Below are 22736 nucleotides of genomic sequence, written 5' to 3'. Positions count from 1 at the left end.
AAAGCCAAGAGGTAGAGAGAGCCCAAGTGCCTTGGGCTCTGGGATCCATTACAGGAACAATGCGTTCCACCATCCGCCCTTTTTTTTTTGTTTTGTTTATGCCAGTTTGAATTTGAAGTCTGGCATTGTGAGTGGGGATGTCCTCACTTCTAAAGGGTAGGCCCAGGGGGCGATACTCTGGTAAAACAGGACTGTGGGATATATCAAGCTTCCTGCTTTTTGGGAAGTCAGCCAGGCTGTGCTCTGTGCCATCAGCTTCCTAGCCTGTGTTGGGCCCCTTGGGGGATAAAGCTGGCCTGCTGCTTCCATCTCTGTGGCACTGGTGACCCCAGTGAGGGTGCAACCCCATGAAGAAGTAGGGGCTGTCACTGTGGCTCACTCCGGTGTTCCTGGATCAGTTCAGGCACTTGGTGAATGTTTAGTGAACAAATGAGCTGAATGAACAAATGGAGAAAAGCTGGGCAATCGTAGCAGCTGGGTTGGAGAGACACAGGGGAGCTCCAGCCCCTCCCAGCCTGGCAGTGTGGACACTCAGTGAGCTTCCATTTCGTTTGGGGGTGGTAGCTGCTAACTTTGTGGAATGATACTTATGTGGCTTCTAGTCTTGCTGCACCAAAACTCTCCCATGCCCACTAGGGACCTTTACCTTTTTGTACAGTGGGGACAATGGGCACACTTACTAGCTGGGGTTGTGGTGAGGTATTACCTACAGTGTAACAGGTATTGATGCAAGAAGGAAGTTGAGATTTGTGTCAACATATAGGGCCATGTGGGTGCACATGAGACGGCACTGGTCACATATTGACCACCGGAGGCAGGTGGATGAGCACATTGAAGTTGGTGACAGTCATCTGTCGGTATCTGATAGGTGTTCCAGGGTGCCCTACAGCTGCCAAATTCCAGGGATGCTCAAGTCCCTGATATAAAATGGCATAGTATTTCCATATGACTTATGCACATCCTCTTGTATACTTTAAATTCATTTTTAATTATGGATACATTATAGTTGTCAATATTCCTTTTTTTTTTTTTTTTTTTTTTTGAGACAGTCTCACTCTGTTGCCCAGACTGGAGTGCAGTGGAGTGATTTCCGCTCATTGCAACCTCTGCCTCTGTCCCCAGGCCCAGTTAATTTTTGTAATTTTAGTAGAGACAGCGTTTCGCCATATTGGTCAGGCTGGTCTCGAACTTCTGACCTCAGGTGATCTACCTGCCTCAGCCTCCCAAAGTGCTGAGATTACAGGTGTGATGAGTTCCCGTGCCCAGCCCCCCCCCCCTTTTTTTTTTTGAGACAGAGTGTGGCTCTGTCACCCAGGCTGGAGTGGAGTGGTGCAGTCTTGGCTCACCACAGCCTCCACCTCCTGGGTTCAAGTAATTCTCTGCCTCAGCCTCCCAAGTAGCTGGGATTACAGGTGCCCACCACCATGCCTAGCTAATTTTTCTATATTTTTAGTAGAGATGGGGTTTCACTATCTTGGCCAGGCTGGTCTTGAACTCCCGACCTGGTGGTTTACCTGCCTTGACCTCCCAAAGTGCTGGGATTACAGGCGTGAGCCACTGTGCCTGGCCTAATTTTTTTTTTTTTTGAGACAAGGTCTTGCTCTGTCACCCTGGCTGGAGTGCAGTGGTGCAGTCATGGCTCACTGCAGCCTCAACCTCCTGGACTCTAGCAATCTGCCTGCCTCAGCCTCCCTAAGTGCTGGGATTACAGACATGAGTCACCAAGCCTGGTCCCATAGAATCTAAACCATCTCTAGATTATTTATCATGCTTAATACAACATAAATGCTGTGCAAATAGCTATTATACGCTGTATTGGATTTTTTTTTTTTTTTTTGATAGGGTGTCACTCTTTTGCCCAGGCTGAAGTACAGTGCTGTGACCTTGGCTCACCACATCCTTGACCTCCTGGGCTCAAGTGATCTTCCTATCTCAGCCTCCCAAGTAGCTGGGACTACAGGTGTATGCCACTGTGACTGGCTAATTTTATTTTTTTTGTAGAGATGGGGGTTTTGTTCGCCATTTTACCCAGGCTGGTCTTGAATGCTTGGGCTCAAGCAATCTGCCCACCTTGGCCTCCCAAGGTGCTGGGTTATAGGGCATGAGTCCCTGTGCCAGCCTACAGTGCATTGTTTACTTGTACTATTTTTTATTCTTGTGTTATTTGTTTCCAAATATTTCCAATCTGTGGTTGGTTGAATCTGTGGGCATGGAATCCCGATGGATACAAAGGGCCAACTGTATGCTAGTCTGTCTTCTAGAGATGTTTGTAATTTTTCTTTCTTTTTTTTTTTTTTGAGACGGAGTTTTGCTCGTTACCCAGGCTGGAGTGCAATGGCGCGATCTCGGCTCACCGCAACCTCCGCCTCCTGGGTTCAGGCAATTCTCCTGCCTCAGCCTCCTGAGTAGCTGGGATTACAGGCACGCACCACCATGCCCAGCTAATTTTTTGTATTTTTAGTAGAGACGGGGTTTCACCATGTTGACCAGGATGGCCTCGATCTCTTGACCTCGTGATCCACCCGCCTTGGCCTCCCAAAGTGCTGGGATTACAGGCTTGAGCCACCGCGCCCGGCCTGTAATTTTTCTTGACAAGTCTGAAAAGTGAAGTATGTATGATCCTGCAGTGGTGGGTCCATCAAACCCATCGAATGTCCAATGGCCCCGATGCCGCTTCATTGACAGCAACAGATGGGAAGCTCGGGGCTGCCAGGGGGGATGCAGAAACTCAGACCTTTTCACTCAGTTTTGCTGTGAACCTAAAGTGGGTCTAAGAAAGTCTGGGAGCCACGGTGGCTCAGGTCAGTTGTCCTGGCGCTTGAGGAGGTGAGGCTATGCCCAACCTGAGCAACATAAGAAACTCTCATTCATTAAAAAAGAAAGAAAGAGGAGAGAGAGAGAGAAAGAAAGAAAGAAAGTTTACAAAAAAGGCCAGGCACGGTAGCTCACGCCTGTAATCCTAGCACTTGGGGAGGCCAAGGTGGGTCGATCACCTGAGGTCAGGAGTTCAAGACCAGCCTGGCCATTATGGTGAAACCCCATCTTTAAAAAAAAAAAAAAAAGTTGGCCGGGCGCGGTGGCTCAAGCCTGTAATCCCAGCACTTTGGGAGGCCGAAGCGGGTGGATCACGAGGTTGACAGATGGAGACCATCCTGGTCAACATGGTGAAACCCCGTCTCTACCAAAAATAACAAAAAATTAGCTGGGCATGGTGGCACGTGCCTGTATCAGGAGGCTGAGACAGGAGAATTGCTTGAACCCAGGAGGCGGAGGTTGCGGTGAGCCGAGATCGCACCATTGCACTCCAGCCTGGGTAACAAGAGCGAAACTCCGTCTCAAAAAAAAAAAAAAAAAAAAAAAAAAAAGTTTACAAAAAAAGGAATACATGTAGAAAGTTCCTGGTGCAGAGGCAGGACTGGGTGTTGGCTGTGTGACCTTTTCAGTCTTGGCATCACCATCATTCCTCCCTGGTGAGCCTCTCCTCTGGGGCACCCCTATGCCTCCAACTACGCACGTGCCTGCTCCAGAAGCACTTTTGTCTTCTGAGACCCTGTCTGTTCTCTGCACTCTCCCTGGGGTTGGCAACACTGAACCCTGAGTCCAAGGCTCTGAAGTTCATAGCCCCTAATGTGGCCCCTCAAGGATGACACAATGCCTCCCATCTAGGAACTGCCTTCTCTCCTTTTGCTGAACCCAGACTGCTTCTGGACCTCTGGATTTGATATTCCAGAAAAACTGCTTCCACCTTTTTTGCTGGCTCTCGGTCAGCGAAGGGAGGTATTAACTGTCACTGCAAGAGATGCGAAAAGCCCAGGTGACTCGACCCCTTGCAACTCCGACTTCAAAGGCAGCCTTAGTCTGTGGAGACATGTGCTCTTGGAGGAGGCAGGTGATGGTGGGGGGCTGGGCTGGTGTTCATCTCTGTCCCTGTCCCTACAGGCCTGCAGCCCCTGAATATGTATCGTCTCTCCCAGACAAAGCCACGATGGCACCCGCTGGGGCGGCTCTGCTCACTGCTTGAGTCACATCTCAGTCACCACGGGGCCTGCTGGTGGCAGTGGGAGAAGGTTGGTTCAGACTCTGTAATCTGTCCTCCTGCACCCGAGGACACTACTACCCCTGACTCGGCACTGACAACAGTGAAGGCATTTCTTCTGTGGGGCCATCACTTTATTAAGGGGTCATCTAAAAGGTGGGCCCCTGACAAACCACGGGACTGTGATCGGGCTCCAGCTACTTCGCCACCCAGGCCAGCCTGCTCCAGGGGGCCCTTCCTGCTTAGAGCAGGCGGGAGGCAGTCAGGCTCATGAAGCAGCAATCAGGTTTGGCTCACTGGAAGGAATCACATTGGAAACATGTTTAGCCTGCAGTGCAGAGTGGCTCTGGAAGGGAGATGTTCTGGAAGATGCCCCAACCTGCTGGGGACTGCTTCAACACCCAGGGCCCTTTCAGCACTCAGGATGGGCATGGAGATGGCATGAGGAATGGAGAACAGGGCTGGATGGGCTGACTGGTAGGCGCAGCATTAGGAAAAGGAGGCAGGTACCCTGGGCTCCCCTGACAAAGTGCAGCAGGGCCAGCCCCTGCAGTCCCCACAGCCCCCACAACCTTGAGACCATGTTCTGGTCACTGCCTTGGATCCCTGATGTGTTGGGGCCAGGGAGCACTCCTGCCCAGGCACGGGGTGTGAGCCTTGGCCTCTGCCCGCCCAGCAGCGCGTGTGCCTCCCTCGGCCTGGCCTCCCTTGGCCTGGCCCTGGCGCTGGCCGTGCTAGCTGGCCGAGCTCCTCCGTGGGATACAGCCTTCCATCTCCAGCGCCTCGGGCCAGCCTTCATACTTGTTGGTGTGCTTGCTGTTCTTCACGTGCTGCGGGCAGGGGAGCAGGAAGTCACCACCTTGGCCCTCAGGGACAGGGGGCAGGAGTGGACCAGGGCCCGGGCTTTCAGTCACCTGTGCTGTGTTGGCCAACGGTGTACTCTCAGGGCACTTGGCCCCCTGCCCCCCATCCCAGGGAAACATGGTGCCAGCTGTGCTAGCCTACCCCTCACAGCTGGACCAGAACGGTCCCCTGCTGGGGCATGAGCAGCAGGGGCGCCTCATGGCATACAGGCAGAAGGGGCGATGGGCCGTCCTATGCTGGTGGGGGTGAGGCCAGGCACCTGCCGTACCTGCTCGAAGGGGCTCTTGTTCTGCACACCCTTGGCCCCCACAAACACCCAGCTGTCCCGGAAGGCCAGCTCCTTGGCGTTCCTGCTTCCCAGCTCGCCGAAGAGCTTTCTGGTCTCTTCATTCATCCTGCAGCATGGGAGGAAGAGGTGTCAGCTGTCCCTGAAGAAGGGCAAGGCTGAGGCTGGCCTCCCCGAGCACTTACTTGGTGGCTGGGTCATCGTAGGATGCCACAAACACCAGGGTGCCTTCGTGCAGTGGCCGAATAAACTTCAACAGATCGTTGACATCTGGGGGGGGGTAGATGCCACGGAACAGGGGTCATCAGGGACCACGGAGCACCCTCCCCACCAGCCTGTTCTCCAAATGAGGAAACGGAAGTAGAGATTGGGCCTCGGACATGCCCCACCAAGGGACAGACTGGTGTGAAGCCTGTCCCTGTCCCTACAGGCCTGCGCTGGGTTAGAAGGAGTTGCTGAGTTTGTCCTCATGAGCTCCTGCAGCCTCTAGACCAAGCTGGCAATGTCCCTGTCCTTTCTGAACTCAACAAGGTGACTGAGAAGCCCCAAGTACAGATAGAGAGAGGAGTGTCTCAGGGGAAGGTGCCCGGGCCATTTTGCTGTGGTGACTCACCTCCTGCCCACATGTCAAAGGCCCGGGCCTCGATGAGCTCGCCGCTGACCCCTGTGTCAGGAGGGAGGGACCCTGCTGGGTGAGCCAGGCCAGCCCCAGGGCATGGAAGGCAGGTGGTAACGGGACAGCCCTTCTGGAAGCTTTCAAACAGCCCCCCAATATGCATCCATTCATTCAGGCAGCTGCATCCCACCGCAAGCTGTGGTGCCTCTGTCTGGCATTTGAGGCCCTCCAGGGACTCTCCATCAAGCACCCGCCAACCTCCCAGAACCTTCTAGTTCCTTATTGCCATCGTGCTTTTTTGTTCACTGGGTCACTCCTCTGTGGAGCCTTCGGCTTGCACAGATTCCTTCCCAGGGAGATCCTGAAGTGGGGGGGGGGGCGGGGGAGGGCAAACACCCAGAGGCCTCCTGGGGAGGGAGCAGGGAAGCTGGGGCCTCACCATTCACCAGGGCGATGTTCAGCCCACGGCCCACGTTGTCCTTGACGCTGCTCATCAGCCTAGTTGGGGGTGGCGGGGGGAGATCCCATGTGGGCACATTTGCTCCACTCTCCCTTGCAGACCCGGCCCCAGATCCCCCACTCCCTCCCCAACCCCCCTTCACCCCAGGGAACTTACATCTTGTCCTCAAGGCAGATCTTGGGCCCAATGACGTTGGCAGCTCCGCTGACCATGCGGAAGGCCAGGTGCTCCTCAGGACATGGCTGAGGCAGGCCACACTTGTACTTCCTGGCCCGTGGCTCTGGGCAGGGATAGCAAGTGTTAGCCATGGGCCTGGCCCTGAGGTCACCTGAGATCTGAAGGGGAGGTCAGGACCAAAACACATGGTGGAACAAGTGACCACAGAGCTGGCAACAAGTAGGGGATGTGGTTCAGGCTAAGGCTGGGGACACTTCCAGAGGCTCTGTGCCGCTGGTGAGGCCACGGGGACTCAAGTCAGAAGGACTTTCTGTTACCAGTGGGAGAAAAGAAAGGATGCTGAGGGCTCGCCTGGGTCACTGCACAGCCAGGAACAAAGCAGGGGTGTAGCAAGTCAGGCTGGGGGCCCGGCTGCCGGGACGAGGCACACAGGCTGATCAGAGGTAAGGACAGCAGGGGTGCAGCCTGGCTCCCGAGTTTAATGGGGGTTGGTTAGGAGGACTAGAACAGGATGGCTTCTATTACGGGTTGAATTCTGTCCCCTCAAGATATGTTGAAGTTCTAACCTCCAGTACCTCGGAATGTGACGTCTGGAAATAGGGCTTTTGCAAGAGAAATGAATTGAGATGGGGTAATACTGGAGTAGGCTGGGTCCTTAATGCCACAGGACTGATGTCTTTCTAAGAACAGAAGTGACAAAGACAGAGGGAAGACAGCCATGGGACAGTGGAGGAGGAGTCAGGAGTGACACAGCCAGAGGCCGAGCCTGGGGCCACCGGAAGCTCGGCGGTCAGGAAGGACCCTCCTGTACGACTTTCAGAGTGGGCACTTCCCTGCTGACACCTTGACTTCAGGCTTCTGGCTTCCAGAATGGGGAGCGAATCCATTTCTGTTGTTTTGGCCACCCAGTTGAAATGGCAGTTCCAGGAAATACTTAAAAATGTGGAAATGGCTTTGGAACTGGGTGGTTAATAGAGGCCTGTCTTAGTCCATTTGCTGCTGCTGTAACAGAATACCACAGACAGGGTAATTTCTAAAGACAACAGATTCATCTGGCTCCTGGTTCTGGAGGCTGGGAAGTCCAAAAGCATGGCACTGGCATCTGGTAAGGGTCATCCCATGGTGGAAGGTGGAAGGAAGCGTGTGAGACACAGGGCAAAGGGGGCCGAACGTCACGGCAACTAACCTATCCATAACAATGGCATTCATCCATCCACGAGGGCAGAGCCCTCCTGACCTAACTACCTCAAAAAGGCTTGCCTCCCGATACCAATACATTGACAATTAAATTTCCACACGAGTTTTGGAGGGGACATTGAAACCCTATCAAGGTGTTAGAGAAGCTCTGGACTGCCTTTCAGAGACTGTGGTAGGAGTATGGATGTTAACGGTGATTCTGGTGAGAGGAGGAAAAAGCAACAGAGACAGCCTCTGCGATCTTAGAGAATACAAGATCATGAACAGAACACTGCTAGAAACATGATGTCAAAGGTGCTTTTGGGTTGGGTGTGGTGATTCATGCATGTGATCCCAGCACCTTGGGAGGCCAAGGCAGAAGCATCACTTCAGGCCAGGTGATCAAACCAAGCCTGGGCAACATAGTGAGACCCTGTCTCTACAAAAATGACAAACTAAGTTAGCCAGGTGGGGTGGTGCCCGCCTGTAATCCCAGCTACTCAGGAGGCTGAGGGAGGAGAATCACCTGAGCCCAGGGTGCTGAGGCTGCGGTGAGCTGTGACTACACCACTGCCTTCCAGCCTGGGTGAGAGAGCAAGATCCTGTCTCAATAAATTCAATAAATAAATAATATAAAACATTATGTGTAATAAATTTGTCTTTTAGTATTTTTCTTTTCTTTTCTTTTTTTTTTTTTGAGATGGAGTTTTGCTCTTGTTACCCAGGCTGGAGTGCAATGGCGCGATCTCGGCTCACCGCAACCTCCGCCTCCTGGGCTCAGGCAATTCTCCTGCCTCAGCCTCCTGAGTAGCTGGGATTACAGGCACGTGCCACCACGCCCAGCTAGTTTTTTTGTATTTTTAGTAGAGACAGGGTTTCACCATGTTGACCAGGATGGTCTCGATCTCTCGACCTCGTGATCCACCCGCCTCGGCCTCCCAAAGTGCTGGGATTACAGGCTTGAGCCACCGCGCCCGGCCCTGTCTTTTAGTATTAGAAAAAAAATAAAAGTAAAACATTAGTTGGGTGTGGTGGCATATGTCTATGGTCCCAGCTACTCGGGAGGCTGAGGTGGGAGAATCACCAGAACCTGGGAGGCAGAGATTGCAGTGAGCCAAGATCACTCCACTGCACTCCAGCCTGGGTGACAGAGCGAGACTCCATGTTAAAAAAAATAAAAAATAAAAATAACTTGTTTGAATTGTGTTCTAGTGTTTTATGGAAAGGAGCACGTGTGAGTGCGAGTTCTGAACCTGGGTACTCAGCTGAGGCGATGTCTAAGCACAGTGCTGACAGCATAGCCTGATCTCTCCTTGCTGCTGCTAGCAAATGTAAGAGAGACGAGGAAGAAACCGTTAAGCACAAAAGAGCCAGAACGTGAAGATGTGGAAAATTTTCCTCTGGAGAGAACGGCAAGCGTGTGGCTGGCCAAGTGTGCGCTCGAGCTGAGGTATGTGACCTGTGCGTCCACTCACCCCTTTCAGTAGAAGTCTGCGATGAAGATGGGGTTGTCTAGGGAACAGTCTGATTTTACAGCTTGGACCCCAATGACTTGCACAAGAGACCAACAAGGCTCTTGAGAATCTCACACCCACAGAAACACTGCCGACCTGGACTGAAAGGCATGGAGGTGAAGGGAAGGAAGGCTGATTCTGAGGGAGGAACCATGGATGCAGAGGCCAGAGAACGCACGAGGCTGGGGCTGTCTCCCGTTTCAGAGCATGGGGTCATTCCAGCAGGCCCAGAGGAAAGAATCGCAGGCCACAGAGGATTCCCCTCAGGCCTTAAAACCAAATGAATTTTGCCCTGCTGGGCTTGGGACCTGATTGGGACTGGTGACCTCTTTTTTCCTTCCAAGTTGCCCTTTTGGAGTGGGAGTATCTATCCTAGACCTGCCCACCGTCGTATTTTGGTGGGAGGTAACTTGTTTTTTTTTTTTTGAGATGGAGTTTCGCTCCTGTTACCCAGGCTGGAGTGCAATGGCGTGATCTCGGCTCACTGCAACCTCCGTCTCCTGGGTTCAGGTAATTCTCCTGCCTCAGCCTCCTGAGTAGCTGGGACTATAGGCACGCGCCACCATGCCCAGCTAATTTTTGTATTTTTTTTAGTAGAGACGGGGTTTCACCACGTTGACCAGGATGGTCTCGATCTGTTGACCTCGTGATCCACCCGCCTCAGCCTCCCAAAGTGCTGGGATTACAGGCGCCCGGCCGGAGGTAACTTGTTTTATAGGTTTACAGTGGCAAGCAGAACCCGTGGACCGACTGTGAGAGCTGGTTTGGGGAGGAATAGATGACAGAAACACTGGAGGACTGGGGCAGGCAGGGTTGTCACAAAGGGGAGGAGCAGGGAGGTGACAGGGGCCTTACCTGCAGTCACCGAGCTCCCTGGGCCTGTGGATACAGAGTGGTTTCGATTAGTGTGGAGCCTCCCAGGGTCTGCAGCAGGACAGCGTGGCCCTCCTTACACCATGAAGTGTAGATGGAGGGGCAGTCAGGCTCAGGGGCTGGGGGCTAAGCAGGCTGACCTTGGCATGCTTCCTCCTCAAGTCTAAGTCATGTTCAGATGCAAAACTCGCTCCTCCAGGAACAGGGCGAAATGGAATTATAAAAAGTACTTAGATGACCTGGCTGGGCGTAGTGGCTCATGCCTGTAATCCCAGCACTTTGGGAGGGTGAGGTGGGTGGATTCCTTGAGCCCAGGAGTTTGAGACCAGTCTGGGCAACATGGTGAAACCCCATCTCTAAAAAAAAAAAAAAAAAAAAAAAAAAAAAAAATTAGCCAGGTTTGGTAGTGTATACCTGTAGTCCCAGCTACTCAGGAGGCTGAGGCACTAGAACTGCTTCAACCAGGGAGATGGAGGTTGCAGTGAGCCAAGATCGCACCACTGTACTCCAGCCTGGGCGACACAGTGAGACCCTGTCTCAAACAACGAAACAAAAAGTACTTAGGTGCCCTATTACCAGCCAACAAGTTGTAGAATCCCCTCCCCATCTCAGAGCCTGCAGGGAGCAACCAGGGCATCACTCCCCATGTTCAGAGGAAGCTCCCTGCCCCTCACTCTGGCCCCACTGACTCCAGTTGGGCACAGAATTCTAGTGACCAGGTATTGACTTTCCTAGATGAAGCAATCAGGTGGTGGGGGAGGCTGTGCCTGATGCCAGGAGACAGACTGGGGACAGCTAAAGGTAGCCTGCCAGGGAGGAGACAGAGAACCCATCAACCCCCCAACCCTGAGCCTCAACCACAGGCCCAGGTGGCCACTTTGGTGGCCTCCAGAGAAGGATAAGGCAGGGTCCCACACTCACTGGTGAAGAGTTGCTGGATTCGAGGAAAGCCAGTGCCAGGCCCACCCAGGAGGATGCTGATGACGATCCATGTGAGACCCACAGTGACAACTAGGGCCACAATGCGGAGAGGGCCTGAAGGCAGGATAGACACAGGGCAGGCTCGCCTCAGACACGGTGAACTCCAGAATGACCCCACAGCCTTGCATGACTGGGTCTCCCCTGCCACTTGGAAAGAAGTGGCTGGAGGACAGGAAGGTGACCTGTCGCCTTCCACCAGGCCTGAGAGGGAGAAGAGCTCCCTGACAGGGAGGAGGAAACTGAGTTCAAATCCCAAGGCTCCCTGGCATGTCTGGAAGGGGGCTTTCCAGAACTCTCTGTTCAAGAAGGGCTACAGCCTTCTTCAAGGAACCACCTCAACTTCCTGCCTTTGAAAGCACCAATATATTTGGGCACCCACCTACCCCTGCTTTCCTCCTGTTCTAAGAGAGAAGGGTCCCTATTCCCTTTTAAAAGCAGTCCCTAGCCGGGTGCGGTGGCTCAAGCATGTAATCCCAGCACTTTGGGAGGCCGAGGCGGGTGGATCACGAGGTCAAGAGATCGAGACCATCCTGGTCAACATGGTGAAACCCCGTCTCTACTAAAAATACAAAAAATTAGCTGGGCATCGTGGCACATGCCTGTAATCCCACCTACTCGGGAGGCTGAGGCAGGAGAATTGCCTGAACCCAGGAGGCAGAGGTTGCGGTGAGCCGAGATGGTGCCATTGCACTCCAGCCTGGGGAAGAGTGAAATTCCGTCTCGAAAAAAAAAAAAAAGCAGTCCCTTTACCTGCTGGGACCTGGACTGCAATCTCTGATTTCTTGTAATAGTGATCACTCTCTCTAGCTCACTCTTTCTCCTGTATTTTCTTTCTTTCTTTCTTTTTTTTTTTTTTGAGACGGAGTTTCGCTCTTGTTACCCAGGCTGGAGTGCAATGGCGCGATCTCGGCTCACCGCAACCTCCGCCTCCTGGGTTCGGGCAATTCTCCTGCCTCAGCCTCCTGAGGAGCTGGGATTACAGGCATGTGCCACCATGCCCAGCTAATTTTTTGTATTTTTAGTAGAGACGGGGTTTCACCATGTTGACCAGGATGGTCTCGATCTCTTGACCTCGTGATCCGCCCACCTCGGCCTCCCAAAGTGCTGGGATTACAGGCGTGAGCCAACCGCGCCCGGCCCTCTCCTGTATTTTCAACATCTCCAATGTTTAGGAAGAAAAGAAAACACTCTTCTTCAAAACCACACCCCCACGCTCTCTCCCTAACCTTCCTCTTCCCTGTCAACCCCCTGCCCCAGAGTCATCTATACTCACTCCATCATGTCACCTCCTACTCCCTCCCACCCTACTCCAGCCTGGCCTGGCCTCCGCCACCCCACCAAATCAGCTTGTTGCCAAGGCCGCTGATGACCTTTGTGGTGTCACCACCGCTGGTCACCTGTCAGCTCTGATCTTCCTTGACCTCTCCGTAGGTTGCCCATGTCCTCCTGACGGATTCACTTCTCTGTTGGCTTCCAGAACAGCACGTTCTCTGGACACTCCTCATTCTCCTTAGACTGTTTTCCTCTACCCTTCCCTTAAAAGTTGGACTTTCTCAGGCTTCCGTCCCAGGCTGCCTTCTGGTCCCTACCTGTAGTATCTTTTTACTTTTTATTTTTGAGACGGAGTCTCACTCTTGTCCCCCAGGCTGGAGTGCAATGGTACGGTCTTGGCTCACTGCAACCTCTGCCTCCTGGGTTCAGGCAATTCTCCTGCCTCAGCCTCCCAAGTAGTTGGGATTACAGGTGCATGCCATCATGCCTGGCTAATTTTTGTAGTTTTAGTAGAGATGGGGTTTCACCATGTAGGCCAGGGTGGTCTTTAACTTCTAATCTTAGGTGATCCACCCACGTCGGCCTCCCAGAGTGTTGGGATTACAGGTGTGAACCACCGTGCCTGGCTGTCTCTTCTTATTTTTTTGAGACAGCCTCACTCTGTTGCCCAGGCTGGAGTGTGCAGTGGCACGATCTCGGCTCACTTCAACCTCAGCGTCCCGGGTAGCTGGGATTACAGGTACCTGCCACCATGCCTGGCTAATTTTTTCTATTATTTAGTAAAGATGGGGATTCACCATGTTCGCCAGGCTGGTCTCGAACTCCTGTCTTTAAGTGATCCACCCACCTTGGACTCCCAAAGTGCTGGGATTACAGGCATGAGCTACTGTGCCTGGCCTGTAGTGGCTTTTTAGATGATGTCATCTACTCCTAGCTCTTTAATTAACCACCATGTGTCAATGACTTCCTATTTTCTAGTGCCAGCCCTGATCTCTCTTGAAACTACTCCCTGCCAGCTGGTTCCTCACTGGCCAGCTCCACTTGGGTATGTCCATAAAGTTGCCACCTTAGCAAGTCTGAAGTCCAATTCCTGAGTTCTACTCTCTACCCCACCCCAATTTATCCCTCGCAAAGGATCTTCATCTTTGTCCAGGTGACAGCAGGGGTGTCATTGGGTTTACATAGAAGCCCACAGTTTTGTCACTTCCCCTCTAAGACCACGCCTCTCCAGCTGGACTCCCCGAGTTTTCTCTCTCACCACTCATTTTCCAAAAAGCAGCTGGTCTGCTATCTGCGTTGGGAGATGCTGACTACACTAATTCTCATGTCACAGCTTGAGGAGCTAGTGTCCTCAGAGGTGAAAGGCTTTAGTTAAGGTCAAGGAATGAGTGTTTGTGCAGAGTCCTCCATTTCCAAAACCAAACCCAATGGTCCACCCGGGCCTCTCCAGACACAGATGTCGGGACGGTGGGCCTCCAATCAGGTGCCCTTTTCAACTCCGTCCCGTTCGCTGTGGAAGCCACCCACCTGCCAACCTCATGTCCACTTCTCCCGCTGGGTTGGGACCGCCGGCAGATGCACTGTTTGGGGGGAAAGCGGAAGAACACGTTTGGGTGGGGGTCAGGGGCAAGCCTGTGCGGGACCCCTGCTGGGGTCGGGCGCGATCGGTGCTACGGTATGTTCGTCTAGCCGCCCGGCCAGGCAGGGTTCCTCGGAAACACGGGGGGAAACCCTGCCTGGCCGGGAGGGGCTTCAGGAACCCGTTGGCTCACGATCTTGCCCAGAGGAGCCTCCGGGGCTGGGACGTAGAAGTAGTTCTCCTGGGCTTGGGCCGTTCCTCCGGGCCTAGGGGCTGGCGATGCGGGCCGGGCCGGAGACTTCTCTGGCCGTGGGGAGACGTGAGCTCGGTCAGGGAGATTCCCTGTCAGGCCTGCCGACTCGCTCCGCCCGGGAAAAGGAGGCCAAGGCGCTGCGCAGGGCGCCCAGGCAGGCCCGGCAATGGCGGCCAAGGGCGGGGCCACAGCCCGTGGGCCCCGCCCCCGCCCCCCACCCCGGCAGCGACCGCGCCGTCGGTCTCCGCGCAGGCCTGCCTCCAGGCCCATCTCTACGGCTCTAGCCCGCCGCCGGATGGGAGGGGCCTGAGCCTGCCCCGCCCCTGGATCCTTCGCCGGCTCCCGCTCCGTAGTACGTTCAGGCTGAGCCCGCCCGCCGCCAAGTGGGAGGGGCCCGCGTCGGTACCGCCCCGGAAGTCTCCCCTCGGCCTCTTGGTTGGGAGAGAGCACTGCGTAGTAGGATTGGAGGGCTGGGGCTCTGCTTGCGACCTGAGATCAGATTTCTGTGGCATGGGAATACGCAGTTGGATGTGGGACAGAATTAGAACCTGTTCCAAAGTTGATCCATGCACCTTGTAAAGGCAAGGGAGGTACAGAGGCGCAGACAGGGAAGACCGCAGGATCCTGAGCTCGTCTGTTTTCTGTCCAGAAGCGCGTTCCTGCTGTCTCTCCTATCAGTGTTATAATGAGATGGGGCATTTGTAACGCTGTTTCGACATCCTTAAAAACTTTTCCCTGCTCCGCTTGCGTAATCTGTCATCCGTTTCCCCCAGACCTGTTCAAGCTGTGTTGTTTACGCCACACCCCACCCTAAAAACGTTCGCGGTTCATTGGAGGGGGGAGTCTAGCGCTATAACCCGAGGCTTTCACAGCAAACCAGAATTTATTTTGAGGCCTCTCAGGTTGACATTTCAAGTCACGTGACTTTCACGTCCTACACAACTCTTATTTTCACTGGAAAACAAATGAAATAAAAACACAACTCTTACTTTCACTTGAAAACAGATGTGATGTCGTGAATTCCCTAACAATAGGAAAAAGGAAGGCTCTGGAAAGAGCGGTGCTTGGCTTTCCCTGCGGCTCCAAGCGGTGCCCAGTACCCAGCCAACTGTGTGAACCTGGGATGGCCTTTGGCCCTTCCCCAATTCTGCCTGGCTGCCTGGCTCTCTCCCCTCTGCGCTTGCCCGCATGCTGCCCCCACACCCTTCCCGGGCTCTGTCTGCCCATCAGAACCCGGGTCAAGCTCCCGTACCTTCTGCCCTTCGGCTGCCCCAAGTGTGCCCTGACCACCTACTGCTCTGGCATGGCCGGGGCCACCCTGACAGCTGATTCATCTGTCTGGAGGGCAGCAGCAGGGCTGAATGAGAACCACGGAAACCTCCCTGCCCTTTGACCCAACTTGCGAGAATCTCCTACCCTCAAGGAAACACTTCAAAATATAGAGTAAGTTTATAGAGTCAGGGATGGGAGAGGCCTGATTAGAATCCAGCAGTTTCTGTACTGGAGTATGCAACAGCGTCAAGGTAATCCCTTTTCAGCTGGGGCCAGGGCTTTGCATTTGGGTTTTGTCATGGAATTTCACAGCTTCTCAAGTAATTATGGTACAGAATCTTGGGCTCCATGACCTCCTGGTAGGGGGTAGTCGAAGAAGCGCCAGGTTACTGACACCCTTGAGCTGCCAGCCAGGCCCGGGGCGGCTGCTATGCCGGTGGTTCTTCAAGGGCAATGTTTACATGTTGCTCAGAACAGGCATTTATGATAGTTTTTTTTTTTTTTTTGAGACGGAGTTTCGCTCTTGTTACCCAGGCTGGAGTGCGATGGCACGATCTTGGCTCACTGCAACCTCCGCCTCCTGGGTTCAGGCAATTCTCCTGCCTCAGCCTCCTGAGTAGCTGGGATTACAGGCACAAGCCACCATGCCCAGCTAATTTTTTGTATTTTTAGTAGAGACGGGGTTTCACCATGTTGACCAGGATGGTCTCGATCTCTCGACCTCGTGATCCACCTGCCTCGGCCTCCCAAAGTGCTGGGATTACAGGCTTGAGCCACCGCGCCCGGCCATGATAGGTTGTTTTAATGAGTCTCCCTGAGTGTCCAGAGACAACTCTCCCTTCTCTGGGGACACCACGTGCGTGATGGACCAGAGGCCTGGGATTCAGTTCCAGATCTTCCGTGCCTCCCGGAGCAGCCCTGCAAAAATCCCTTATTTTCTCTGGGATGGTTTTGATTCCTGTGGGGGTCTGGCCAGCATAGTAGGTAGAGCTCCTGGTTTTCTCTCACCATCCAGTCCGAAGTTCTGGAGGACACTCACTGTCATCTGTTCTTCCAGGTCAGTCCTCATAGATTAGGGCAGCTTCAGCAGTTCTCAAATAGCAGATACCGCAAAATGGGGGTGGGCAATCCTGTAGCAGACATCTCTGGGTATTTTTGAAAGACACCCTGGGTATTTTTGAAACCTTGTTCTGAAGAAAGAAAAATCCAAGGTATACACACACTTAAAGCCAGGAGGGGCACCTGCCGGGGAGAATGCATAAAAGATAGAAACAAAAACAGAGAGCTGAAGCTGAGGGTAACACCCACCATGGGCTCCAAGGAAGGAAAACTGTCCAGACCCCAGCCACAATTAGTGCCTGAAGAATATCTTAGTTTATAGTGTTATTACTCAGCTGTTTCCTTTATATAATCCTTTATATATAATCATATATTAGTTTATAGAATTAGTGCCTGAAGTATAACTTACTGCTTACATATATCTAGCTTATATAATCATGCTTAATGCTTATATCTAGCATACTTAGTTCTATATCATCTTTCTAAATAATCTTATAGGTATTGTAGTCAGAGCTGTACCAACACATTTAGTGCTGATTTATAGAATCCTTCCATATAACCATATAGTAATTTGTAGTAGGAGGAATGCCTAGAGCAGTCACAGAACAGAAGCAGTACTTGGGAAAACAGCCAGACCAGGACGAGAACCAAAGATACAGGCAGTGGTGTCCCTGCCTGAAAGGGCACACGCTGAACGGCAGACTTGGAGCAAGAACCTCTCCTGAGAAAGGAGTTGTAGCGCCTTGCATCCAGTTCCTGTGGAAAGTCGGCCTCAGGCCTGAGATCCTGGAAGTAACTGCGGGAGAAGAACCCCTCTGGTGTGACCAGTCATGGCGGCTGGACACCCTGTCAGTCTTTTCTCACTTCTGTGCTAGCTCAAATCATCCTCCCATAAATATCTTTTTTTTTTTTTTTTTTTTTTTTGAGACGGAGTTTCGCTCTTGTTACCCAGACTGGAGTGCAATGGCGCGATCCCGGCTCACCGCAACCTCCGCCTCCTGGGTTCAGGCAATTCTCCTGCCTCAGCCTCCTGAGTAGCTGGGATTACAGGCACGCGCCACCATGCCCAGCTAATTTTTTGTATTTTTAGTAGAGACGGGGTTTCACCATGTTGACCAGGATGGTCTCGATCTCTTGACTTCGTGATCCACCCGTCTCGGCCTCCCAAAGTGCTGGGATTACAGGCTTGAGCCACTGCACCCGGCCCCATAAATATCTTAAGAGAAGAGCACAAGTCTGTCAGCTCCCACTGCACTGGCTTACAGCAGGCGTCCCCAAACTACGGCCCGCGGGCCGCATGCGGCCCCCTGAGGCCATTTATCCGGCCCCCGCCGCACTTTAGGAAGGGGCACCTCTTTCATTGGTGGTCAGTGAGAGGAGCACAGTATGTGGCGGCCCGCCAACGGTCTGAGGGACAGTGAACTGGCCCCCTGTGTAAAAAGTTTGGGGACGCCTGGCTTACAGTATCCTTCTATTAGAAACTCTTTGAAGTCTCCAGCCCCCAGATAAGAAGTGTTGCCCATGACAACTGCTGCACACAGCCCGCCTCCTTGCCTCGGTGACCTAATGGGGGTGGATCCTTTTTCTGTACACGACTCTCTACTACTGTGCACGGCACGGCCTCCTACTGCGCACCTGCCCACCTCTCTGCCCAGGTGACATAATAGGATGGCCCCCTTGCTTGTGACTCACGTGATTATGTATGCCCTATTACTAAGCCTGTAGATGATGACCTCACTCACGACCCTGCCCCCTGCTTGTACCTAATAAATACAGATGCTTCTGGGCATTTGGGGCTCTCGCCGATCTCCGCTCACAGGTGGCATGGCCCCCTGAGTCCAGATGCTCTTCATCAGTTCTTCAGCGTCCTGTCTCTTTACTTCTCGGCTCCTGCACCTCAGCACAGCATAAAGGACAGCCCACGACCCTGTGGGGCCTAACAGCCCTAGAGAAGCCTCCGCCAGAGACTGAGCTCTCCGCAAGGAGAGCACCTTTCAGTGCCGTGGCCAAGGGGATGGCAAGCCTCCTGAGGGCCTGGAAGAGCAGGAAACTGAGGGCAAGTTACAGACACACCATGGGATAATCTCTATACAGAAAGGGGCGCTCCCAAATACTACTATATATTTATAGATGTACTTTTGTATTGGGGTAAGACATATATAACATAACATTTGCCATCCAAATCATTTTAAGTATATGATCCTGTGGCATCAGTTACATTCACAATGTTGTGCAACCATCACTACTATCTTTGTGTGCATGTGCATGTGTGTGTATTACTTTTATGGGCACGTATATATGTCCATAGAAATATAGAGAGTTCTTTTTAAAATTCCATCATCTATCTATCTATCTATCTATCTATCTATCTATCTATGTATTTTTTTGAGAGAGTCTCGCTCTGTTGCCCAGGCTGGAGTGCAGTACCACGATCTTGGCTCACTGCAACCCCTCCCTCCTGGGTTTAAGTGATTCTCCTCCCTTGGCCTCCTGTGTAGCTGGAACTGCAGGGGCCTACTTTTTTTTATATTTTTAGTAGAGATGGGGTTTCACTGTGTTGGCTAGGCTGGTCTCGAACTCCTGACCTCCGGTGATCCACCTGCCTTGGCCTTCCAAAGTACTAGAATTACAGGCGCGAGCCACCATGCCCAGCAATCAATACATATTTCATTTCCACCAATACAGAAGCATCAATTAACAGTGACTGCTTGATACTTTTCAGCAGTGACTTGAGAAGGGCTCTGAATGAGCCACCTACATGGAACACAGAATTTAAGATGTGCAAATATGGAGACCAGAATGCTCGTTGTGGGAACAGAAGACGGCTGTGGATAGAGAGGAGCACAGTCAGCAGTGGGAGGGAGTTCATGCTCAACAACTGGCAATAAGTGAGGCAACTACAGGCTGCCCAACTGGGGACTGCTTGGCAGTGCCTCCGAAGTTCAGCTCTGATCATCTGAGAAAGGGCAGCTAAGGTGGGCACAGTGAGTCACACCTGTAATCCTAGCACTTTGCAAGGCTGAGGCAGGAGGATTGCTTCGAGCCAGGAACTTGAGACTGGCCTGGGCAACAAAGTGAGACCCTGTCTATAAAGAAGAAAAATACGAATAAATAAAGGCAGCTAGACTCCACAGCAGAAACCTGACCTGACACACACAACCATCCCTGAACTGCCATGCCTCATTTTTTTTTTCTTTTTTGAAGAGAGGGTCTCACTCTGTTGCCCAGATTGGACTGCAGTGGTGCAATCTCAGCTTACTGCAACCTCTGCCTCCCAGGCTTAAGCAATATTCCTGCCTCAGTCTCCTGAGTAGCTGGGATTATAGGTGCGCGCCACTATTGCCCGGCTAATTCCTGTATTTTTAGTAGAGACGAGGTTTCACCATGTTGGCCAGGCTAGTCTTGAACTCTTTGCCTCAAATAATCCACGAGCCTTGGCCTCCCAAAGTGCTGGGATTACAGGCGTGAGTCACTGCACCTGGCCATTAACTGCCATGTCTTATTGGCTTCTAGTGTTTTTTGTTTTTTTTTTTTTCTCTTGAGACAGGGTCTTGATCTGTTGCCTAGGCTGGGGAGTGCAATGGTGCGATCTCGGTTCACTGTGACCTCAGCCTCCTGGGTTCAAGCAATTCTCTTGCCTCAGCCTCCTGAATAGCTGAGACTACAGGTGTGTGTCACCACGCCCAGCTAATTTTTTTTGTATTTTTGGTAGAGGTGGGGTTTCTCCACAGTTGGTCAGGCTGGTCTTGAACTCTTGACCTCACATTATCTGCCTGCCTCAGCCTCCCAAAGTGCTGGGATTATAGGCATGAGCCACTGCGCCTGCCTGGCTCCTAGTGTCTTAATCCACATGTGCTAAAGTTGTTTAAGGTACAGCTAAAAGACCACCCAGGCTGGGCTTGGTGGCTCAGGCCTGTAATCCTAGCACTTTGGAAGGCCCAGGCGGGAGTATCACTTGAGTCCAGGAGTTAGAGACCAGCCTGGACAACATAGAGATACCTCATCTCTACCAAAAATACAAAAATTGACGGCATGTGGTGCACACTTGTGGTCCCAGATACTTGGGAGGCTGAGGTGGGAAGATCACTTGAGCCCAGGAGGTCAAGGCTGCAGTGAGCTGTGATCAAACCACTGCACTCCAGCCTGGGAAGCAGAGCAAGACCCTGTCTCAAAAAAATAAAATACAGGCTGGGTGCAGTGGCTCAGGCCTGTAATCCCAGCACTTTGGGAGGCTGAGGCGGGCAGATTATGAAATCAGGAGTTTGAGACTAGCCTGGCCAACATGGTGAAACCCCATCTCTACTAAAAATACAAAAATTAGCTGGTATGGTGGTGAGCACCTGTAATCCCAGCTATTCGGGAGGCTGAGGCAGGAGAATCACTTGGACCTAGGAGGCAGAGGCTGCAGTGAGCCAAGATTGTGCCACTGCACTCCAGCCTGGGCAACAAGAGCAAGACTCCATCTTAAAAACAACAAAAAAAGGCCGGGCGTGGTGGCTCACGCTTGTACTCCCAGCACTGGGAGGCTGAAGCAGGTGGATCACAAGCTCGGGAGTTTGAGACCATCCTGGCCAATATGGCGAAACCCCATCTCTACTAAAATACAAAACTTAGCTGGGCGTGGTGGCACACATCTGTTGTCCCAGCTGCTTGCAAGGCTGAGGCAGGGGAATTACTTGAACCTGGGAGGCGGAGGTTGCAGTGAGCTGAGATTGCACCATTACACTCTAGCCTGGCGACAGAGCAAGACTCTGTCTCAATAAATAAATAAATAAATAAGAAATAAGAAATATTGGTACTCCTGTAATCCCAGCACTTTGGGAGGCCGAGGTGGGCAGATCATGAGGTCAAGAGATCGAAACCATCCCGGCCAACATGGTGAAACCCTATCTCTACTAAAAATACAAAAATTAGCTGAGTGTGGTGGTGCGCCTGTAGTCTCAGCTACTCGGGAGGCTGAGGCAGGAGAATTGCTTGAACTTGGGAGGCGGAGGTCGCAGTGAGCCGAGGTCGCGCCACTGCACTCCAGCCTGGTGCCTGGCAACAGAGCAAGGCTCTGTCTCAAAATAATAATAATAATGAATAATAAAAAAAGAAAATAAATAAAAATTATCAAAACCCAGCAAGCTTTTCATGGAAGATTTCCTCAGTGGGGTGTATCTGGCAAGACAATTCTTTCAAGTATGCTGATAAATGTGGCTTTTTGAATGATGGTGCCTTGGGCTAGAAATCCAGCATTAGGCAAACTGCCATACAAGGTTGGGCAAAACCTAGTTATAAGAGCAAATTCTCAGGGCTTATTTCCTTGGGCCCAGCTAGACCCACCCAAAGGTATGAATCATAGTAAAGGTTAAAAAAAAGTGCAGCTCCACTAGGAAGACTAAAACGATGATGTGCTAACCTGAACAGTTAGGTCGTATAAGAAAGGCCTTTGAAGTTCCCTTTCTGATGTCCTCCAAGACATGGGTTCCATTTATATGCACCTTGTTCTTTCCTCAGACCTGGAACTTCAGCCTGGAGTTGATCAGAAACATGGCTTCCTTGTCCTCAAGTCATTCTTGGGCTCCAGAGAGAAGGTGCTGGACCTTTGAACCAACAAGCAGGTTACTGGTACCTTTGCCCTGAGAATACCCTGGTGGTACTTGTGGCTGCAGTGTTTACCCCGAGATCATTTTGCCATGAAATATGTCATTTCTAGTATTTTTGCATCGCTTCAGTGTAGTGACTTTGGAAACAAAAGACATCATTCTCTTTAGAGCATTCTGTTTTTAGTAGTGGCATTTCCATTTACAAAAAATAGTAATTCTCAATCACTGAAAATGTCAAATCCCAGAAAATGTAGCATTCCTATGCGTGACGTTAACATTTGCTCTCCAGCAGTTGTTAACCGAAGATCCATCTGAGGAATCAGATTTTTCCAAAATAGATGATTTTGATGTTAGTTCTGTTTACAAATAACTCCAAGTACAGTTTGCATATATGTTATTTTCACATTGAAAAGCAGTCAGATTTGCTTCAGCCTCAAAGAGCGTGTTTATGTAAAAATAAATGAGCACTGGCAGTGAGCAGGAAAGTGGTTAACTGCGAAAGGTTTTCTTTTTTCTTTTCTTTCTTTCTTTCTTTCTTTTTTTTTTTTGAGACATGGGAGTCTTGCTCTGTCACCTACGCTGGAGTGCGGCGGCACGATCTTAGCTCACTGCAACCTCTGCCTCCCGGGTTCAAGCCATTCTCCTGCCTCAGACTCCTGAGTAGCTGGGATTACAGGCGTGCACCACCATGCCCAGCTAATTTTTGTATTTTTAGTAGAGACAGGGTTTC

At 51.9% G+C, this 22736-nt stretch overlaps 1 protein-coding gene across 2 annotated transcripts; it reads right to left on the bottom strand.

Annotated features, from left to right (window-relative positions):
• Positions 1-4148: 4148 nt before the first annotated feature.
• FAM3A (FAM3 metabolism regulating signaling molecule A) lies at positions 4149-14304 on the bottom strand. 2 transcript variants are annotated; one of them, XM_003943919.4, is made up of 9 exons: positions 13783-14303; positions 10924-11037; positions 9985-10008; positions 6419-6542; positions 6242-6300; positions 5800-5850; positions 5372-5456; positions 5169-5295; positions 4149-4866 (listed from the first exon to the last, which is right to left on the bottom strand). In XM_003943919.4, the coding sequence occupies exons 1-9, from the start codon at positions 13793-13795 to the stop codon at positions 4771-4773; spliced, it is 693 nt and encodes a 230-aa protein (XP_003943968.1). In that variant the 5' UTR covers positions 13796-14303; the 3' UTR covers positions 4149-4770. The 2 variants fall into 2 exon arrangements, with proteins under 2 accessions (XP_003943968.1, XP_074248426.1); XM_074392325.1 differs by lacking the exon at positions 5800-5850 and having other exon boundaries at positions 13783-14304.
• Between the last annotated feature and the right edge of the window lie 8432 nt (positions 14305-22736).

Source organism: Saimiri boliviensis, chromosome X, assembly GCF_048565385.1.
Source record: "Saimiri boliviensis isolate mSaiBol1 chromosome X, mSaiBol1.pri, whole genome shotgun sequence".
Taxonomy (NCBI): Eukaryota; Metazoa; Chordata; class Mammalia; order Primates; family Cebidae; genus Saimiri; species Saimiri boliviensis.
Note: the sequence above shows the minus strand (reverse complement) of the source record. Positions and strands in the feature narration are given on the sequence as shown.

Bases quoted from the DNA above. Each gene is read 5' to 3' on its own strand.
- FAM3A (XM_003943919.4), bottom strand. The intron at 10,009-10,923 runs GTGAGTGTGGGA...CTGTATCCACAG, and splicing joins AATCCAGCAACTCTTCACCA to GCCCAGGGAGCTCGGTGACT. The intron at 5,296-5,371 runs GTAAGTGCTCGG...CCCATGCTGCAG, and splicing joins TACGATGACCCAGCCACCAA to GATGAATGAAGAGACCAGAA.